At 37.6% G+C, this 7,427-nt stretch overlaps 1 protein-coding gene across 2 annotated transcripts; it reads right to left on the reverse strand.

Annotated features, from left to right (window-relative positions):
• Positions 1-3,099: 3,099 nt before the first annotated feature.
• On the reverse strand, positions 3,100-6,680 carry LOC131055614 (CSC1-like protein At4g35870). 2 transcript variants are annotated; one of them, XM_057990098.2, is made up of 2 exons: positions 6,266-6,680; positions 3,100-5,831 (listed from the first exon to the last, which is right to left on the reverse strand). In XM_057990098.2, the coding sequence occupies exon 2, from the start codon at positions 5,737-5,739 to the stop codon at positions 3,130-3,132; it is 2,610 nt and encodes an 869-aa protein (XP_057846081.2). In that variant the 5' UTR covers positions 5,740-5,831; positions 6,266-6,680; the 3' UTR covers positions 3,100-3,129. The 2 variants fall into 2 exon arrangements, with proteins under 2 accessions (XP_057846081.2, XP_057846080.2); XM_057990097.2 differs by having other exon boundaries at positions 3,100-5,795; positions 6,266-6,679.
• Positions 6,681-7,427: the final 747 nt, after the last annotated feature.

Raw genomic sequence — 7,427 nt, forward strand, 5'->3', positions numbered from 1 at the left:
CATTTTCAAAAAACAGAGATGACAAAACAAGTAGCTCAATGATATTTGTTAGAGAGAATCTGTTGTGCAGGAGGGTATGCTTATTCTGAATCCATTTTCGAAAAACAGAGATGACATTAAAAAAATAGCTCGATGATATTTGGGAGAGAGAATCTGTCGTGCAAGAGGGCAGTTTACAATACTTTTAGCCCTATGTAATGTCTTTTTCCAGAAAAAAACAGATTTAGAACAAAGATGACTCTGCTCTAGAAAAGACATATTATATCATATGATGAGAAACCATGGGTAATAGTTTTCCTGTAATTTGTTCATGGTTAGAAACACTTTAGGCATCTTATTGCCATGTATCTTACTCTTTAGGCTTCTACAAAAGATATCGATTACTTTAGGTTTCGTTAACCTTTTTCAGTAAGTTCTATGTAGATAGAAATATTTTAGGTATCTTCTTGTTATGTTTCTGGAATTTTAGCAGAGATGCAAATTACAGAATGTGGAAGATATTTATGCCCTTCATCATCAGGGAGTGCCAGTGGCACTCACAAAAGTATCTGCTTCACAGGAGAACCACTCTTATCAACTTTATTCTTTTCTCTAGATTTGCGTTCTCTTGTGAAGTACTCACATTTGTGGATCTATATCAAAATTCTTTTATTGACCTGACTTTTGCTTTAGGTGGAGAGCCTGCGTTGTGGAGAACTGTAGTTCTTCCTCTATTTAATTTCACCCATTTGAAGAAAATGCAAACCAAAGCATAAAGCATTTCACAAAAATATAATTTGTCACTGAGTTTCTAAATACTGGGGCAGTGTTCGTTTGCTCTGCAGTGTGCACAATTTTAACTTCTCAATAAGGTGCAGGAATCTAGCAACGTTTTCCATAGAGAGCTTTAATTGCCACTCCATAAGTTTTATATCCAAATCTTAGTTTAAATTTTCAAATTTGCCTTGATCAAAGGATTGCCAAACATTCTTTAATAGCATGTCGATGCTTTTATACTACATAGGTTTAATCAGTCAGTTGTACAGAAGGAAGCGTTCAATACATTAAACATGTTTCAAGTTTAAGATATTTCAAAGTGGATAGGAAAGCTGGTAACATGCAGAAGAACGGATCCAATTCCATAGAGTTCTAAAATTGAGTAAAACCAGCATACAACTTGGTATATTACTAGGGTTTCCTGAACAAAAACTTTGCAGAAAACAAGGACATTCCCATGGGGGATCACCCCTATTCTGGAATGCCAAGAAGATGATCACGCATCCCTGAGGTCTCTTGACCATCTAGTGAAATCCCTGAAGGTCTGCACTTTAAAAAGCAACAAAGAAGCAAAGTAAAAAAGCTTAAAAGCTAATTGGGAGCTCAATAAGGTATCTCAACCCAAAACAACACTTAATACTGTTAATTTTAGTGATCAGATTTAGATATAACTTAGAAATAACACAAAGCAATCACACAAAAGAGACAAGACACCAAGAATACCCTGGGAAAACCTCCCTCTTAGAGGAAAAACCCAGCATCAAGTCCAGATCAAAATCCTTTAATCATGAGCAAATTACAAGTACAATGAAGATCAGATCACTTATCTGATTAAGTCACCAACCTAGGGCAGAGCTTTGCCCAATCTAAATCACTGATGTGCAGGCCCTAATTCGCTGATCCCTCAAGTAGGGTTTCGGCACCACAGAAGAGGATGATCGCCGCTCTAAATTAGTGAGTTAGACAACTCAATATCGCCCAGCATAGTCGCCCATAATTTGCACAAGTCTGCTCCACAAGGGTGATCAGATTCGGGTCTGGAACGGAGCTCAGAATGATCAATAGTTCACCCAGATATAAGGTAGATTCACAGCTCAGATTCCACACTAATTCGCCCAGCCACAAGAACAGATTTGCATTAATTAGGATGACAAATTCGCTGGTAGAAGACCATGGATAGCAGAGCGAATATTCGCCGATGATGTTATGCTTATATTTGAATGTGTAGATTAAGTCTTGTTATATACAAGATTCAATCATCTTCTTTTCCAAGTCGGCTGACCTATTTGGCTGACTTAATTTCATATTTTATTCCTTTACATTGGCGCCCAAATTTGGGATTATAATTGAACTACAAGTTATATTATTTTCTCTAATTGGGCCCAGCCCAACACTTTACAAGTAATTGCTCATGATATTGTTGTTATTACAATATACATTAAATTTTAATTGCCACTTAGGCAACATTAAAATTTAATCAACATAATCCGATCTAGCTATCACATTTCAACAAATACACACTAAACTCTATTATTAATTCATTTTTCAGGGCTGATTTCTTGCTCTTGAGTTTCAGGGTTGTCACTTTGATTGATGAAATGATAAGCATATAATGATTGTCAGATGGATTATTGGATCAATAGATTGTGGTGACAAATTCAGCACAAAATTTAAGCTTCTATTAGTTTTGTTAACTTTTTTTTTATTCAACTATTGATTTTATATATTATTTTAGTAGCTGGCCACACCCACAATCCAGAAAAAAGTTTTCCGTCCACACACACCCATCCATCTGTCCTCAAAGCTTAGAGAAACACATTAAAACAATGCTAAAATGTCACGAAATACAAATTTGCCTTCATTAAGATCTTTAAAGTAAAGGTATTTCAGCCATCTGGCAAGAAAATTGAAAGCTGCATACAGTTAGAAGATTTTATATCAAGGAAGAAAATGATGATGTACCATTCAAGATGCCATATTTACCATTTCCATTATTAATGTCTTTTTGAAATCAAGCATTTCATAGTATGTCTAGGTCCTAAGGGAAAACAGAATGCCTCATGATTGGCGGGATTTATTTCAGTAATAAAGACTGGCTGATTTTTCAAAGGAGGGAGAGGTTGGTTTGGGGGACTGACAATGGGGTAGGAAAATAAAATGCCTGAAAATGGAACGAGTTAAAATACTTGACATAGATGAACTGAAAGAGCAAAATGCAGTTATCCTGCACCTCCTACATACATTTGGCACTTCAATCATATTTCCATGTATTTGACGTAAAAGTCTATTTAGGTCTAAATTAAAAACTCAAGATAATTCAGAGAAGAGTACATGCATTCAGTATCAATCAAAACGGATGCTCAATCAAAAGAATCAAATAGAAGAAACATCCCAATCATACTTTGGCTGTGCATACACCTCATACTCAGTAGGTCCATCAACAATACTGTCAATGGTCCGTACGCCCTCCAGTATATGTGGTGGAAAACTGGTTTTTGTTGAGGAGATTAATTTATCAAAGCCACATTTAAAACAATAAAATATAATCGTCACAAAAGTACACAGAAATTGCAGCTTCCCGGAATCTCCTCTGACTGAGAAGAAGAATAGCATAGATAGCAGGAATAGAATCACACACAGTCGCATTATTCTCAGTACAGTTGTCATGAGCTTTCCATCATTGCCTGCTGGTAGTCCATGAACACGATACACAAAGAGAAAATTGTATTTGTCCACCACATACCGATATCCAAAGTAACATGCACCTACAGGTAGAACAAGCGGTGCGAAGGCAGAATAAATTAGGGTTAGCGCAAAGATTGTAAGATTAAATGCATAATACTGCGCAAAATCAAAAGTTTGAATCATCGGATGGTGGTCTGTTTTGTTAATTGGATAGACTGATAGATCTCCTCCCTGAAGATCAAGCCCATTTACACCATCCCTTTGCGTTGAGCCAGTATCTTCATCATCAAAACTGAAGTAGCTTTGTGATAACAGAGATGCTTCCAAATTGTCCTCTTGACTCTCTGCGGCATACACCTCAGTTTCTTCATGTGTTGACTGCAGCAAACCATTCTTTCCGAACTTTCGCAGTTTTTTCTTTATCCAAGGAATTGGAGCTAACAAATCAAAAGATATTCCCAAGAACGTGCTTGTAATCAGAAAAGCAAGAGAAGATAGACAGGACCTGGTCAAAAAAGATGCACTCATATACTCCTCAATCTTCTTGCAGTCATTGCCATCCATATAACATTGACCCATCCGGAGAAGAGCACCCTCCAAGGATGACTCCACCAGTACTCGTAGAAAAATCAAATTAACAAGGAAAAAGCAAAATGTTTTTACAAATACAGCCTGATGCTCTCCTGAGACAGTCAAATGGCTTTCAATCTTGGAAAGTGATGATAGAGCTGCAGGAATAACTATGTACATGCTTACAAAAATTAGCACATTTGGTAAGAACTGGAAAATCAGAGCTGCAGCCCAGCTTGAGCTCTGCACCCAAGCCAACCACGATGCTGCATTGTCCATTGCCTCTGCGTCAATAATTCGTCCAGCACTCTGTAATGCAGTTATTATTGCAAGAGGTGAGCTGAAAAATAATAGTAATACAAGAAGGCTAGCATTCACAATCACCCTGCGAATTTTCCTTGAAATTTTGCTGGTACCCAAATGACGCCAATATATGTCAGCAGCTGGTGGGGCTCTCTCTACCTTCCAGCGGCTTTTTTCAAGCTGCAACTCCATAATAGAAACAAACTTTCCAATTCGTGGTCTCTTTTTCTCAGTTCTGGCATCCTGAAGGGCCTTATTTGCAGTATAGATGTCTTTGAAGATGACAAATGCAACCCCAGCGCCCTGAGCTCGCCCATCTTTAAAAACTGCCAGGTTGCTTTCAAGTTCTGCACGGTGAGCTTCAAGTTTCCTTAATCTCTCTTCATCAGTAAAACCCAGATGGAAAGCAGCCCACTCCTTAAACCTTTTTAATATTATAACAAACTGCCTCCATTCATACTTCAATCTGGCAAAACATGAACCATGATGTCGCTCTTCAACAGAAAGGTCATTGTAGGCTGCTTCATCTTGCTCATAGAAATATAAAAAAATGTCACGCTCCTCTGAAATTTCTCTACCATCAATGCGAGCCTGCAACCATGCAATGTCATCCCTAACTTTTACCAGTTCTTGTGCAAGATCATCTAGAGAAGCCAAGTCTGGAGGGACTACGACTCTATAAACCTTTCCAGGGTAGCGATGTTCAAAGTATTCCTGAATGGCTCTCTTGTCAATGCTCAGTGTCTTTGGAATCCCTTGAATCATAAGGGTGTAAACAGAGACTGAATCAATTGAGAAATTTCCATCATGAAATCTCGTCATGTTCAACCTCTCTTCTAGAGCTTTGATACAGAAATGAACCACACAAACTACAATAACCATAAATAATACATGCATCCACAGTAGAGGAGACCCTTTCTCAATATGGCTGATTGTAGTTTTAGAGAACTGATCCTCCATGGCCACTGTTCCTCCATAGAGGTTCAGAGGCAGGATACCACAGATTGCCAAGAAGCAAATAACGGCAAGAGCAACAAAACTTCCACCCTCCACATAAAGAAACTGTGCTGGATTCGCACCACAAGTGCGGGCGATTTGCTGACCTGTTGTATGCCACACAGCCAACAATTTGGTAGCTAAGCTAGAAAGTCCGGGCAATTTGTGATCGCTTCTTAATTTCACACATAAAAATAGAAGCAGACAGCACACTGCTCCAATAGCTGAGATGTTCAGAAGATACTGTATATTCCCGTACCACGTCCCCTCTCCCGGGGGAACCTCGGAAGGTGCTGGAGACTCCAACATTATGCTACTACCCGTGCGGTTAAATACAGAAACCCCATTTTCAGATAATGCCAATGCCCCAAATAAATACATGAAGAGCAATGATCCAACTAAGCCCTTAGAAAACATATCCTGAACCATGCTGAGATACTGCGGCCGCAATTTACATCCATAAAGCTGCCCTCCCCTTCTCTACTCTGTTATGCACAAAATTCCCGTTCTATAATTATACGCTGGAAAACCAATAACACAAACAAAAACCTAAAAGCCCTAAATCAAGTTTCCCACATCCTTAAAACTCGTCATCGATGTCATGAAAAGCACAAGCATAAAACCCATCTTCGGTAGTCTCCTCAAAACTCGACTAGTTTTACCTAAATCTCATAATCTCAATCAAATAGAGGTAATAGAATGAAACCCACAAAAGCAAACTCTGCAAAAATGAAATAAAGAAAAAAAAAATCTCTTGAAAAACCTAAAATCATGGAAGTTGCTGCCAGAGATTTCTAGAAATTACAATTCATACACTCCGTAAGCGCCCAGATGCCTTGCAAATTCAGTTCCATATGATGAATTCCTTAAAGAGGGTAAATACAAATGGGATTCCTATCATTCAAAAGGCAAACATAATTGAAAAAGGTAGAAATTATAACAAGATCAAACCCACCTGATAATTTTGCTGATTCGGTGGCAAGTTGGCATCAGAAATCTAGATACTCCACAACTCTGATTTGAAGATCCCCATCAGGAAACCTGAAATTTTCGTCTGTAAAAAATCATTTCATTTCAAATGCTAACTCCAACAGAATCATTACGTTTCGTAGTCTCCCAAACAACCAGATCATTCGTGCCGTTCGGTTAAATTTAGGAATATAATACCCACGTTTTTGCTGGGTCTCGAATCGACAACAGAATGGTAGATATTGGAATAAACTGATTTAACGGTGGAAAAGTTTAGTCAATGAAGGCACCTGCTGACCATTGACACCTACCATTCGCGTTTGTATTTTACATGTGTTGTAAGAAGAAGCTGAGATTGAGGTGCGATCCCAATCAGAAAATAGAAATTATATTGTTCTGGGTCTTTAGTAGGCATTTTTCATTTATGTATAAATCATTCCCTCCTTTTTGTAACGCCTCCCCCATTTATACGCAATAATTTTCACCTTTAAAAAAACAATTAGGGCTTCTTTGCAATATGAAAGTTAAAAAAAAGGAGAGAATTTTTGTTGAAAATTTGTGGAATTCTTGCATGTCAATAATGATGGCGGTGTAGAGTATTGTTCAAGTAAAGTATTTGGTTAGACATTGATAAAGATCACATATTTCTCAAAAGAGAAGAGTCAAGTATTTGGATTCTCAACATGAAGATATGTACTGCAGTAATGTCTAGGGCACCTTTGCAATATGAAAGTACAAAAAAATAGAATTTTTGTTGAAAAATTGTGGAATTCTTGCATCTCGATAATGATGGTGGTGTAGAGTATTGTACAAGCAAAGTATTTTGTTAGACATTACTAAAGATCACATATTTCTCAAAAGAGAAGAGTCAAGCATTTGGATTCTTAACATGAAGATATGTATTGCAATAATGTCTAGGGCACCTTTGCAATATGAAAGTACAAAAAAAGAGATTTTTTGTTGAAATATTGTGGAATTCTTGTATCTCGATAATGATGGTGGTGTAGAGTATTGTGCAAGCAAAGTATTTGATTAGACATTACTAAAGATCACATATTTCTCAAAAGAGAAGAGTCAAGCATTTGGGTCCTCAATGCGAAGATATGCATTGTAGTAATGTTGAAGCTTTAAGGAAATAGGCTCACAAG

This window comes from Cryptomeria japonica, chromosome 5 (assembly GCF_030272615.1).
Source record: "Cryptomeria japonica chromosome 5, Sugi_1.0, whole genome shotgun sequence".
NCBI classification, from domain to species: domain Eukaryota; kingdom Viridiplantae; phylum Streptophyta; class Pinopsida; order Cupressales; family Cupressaceae; genus Cryptomeria; species Cryptomeria japonica.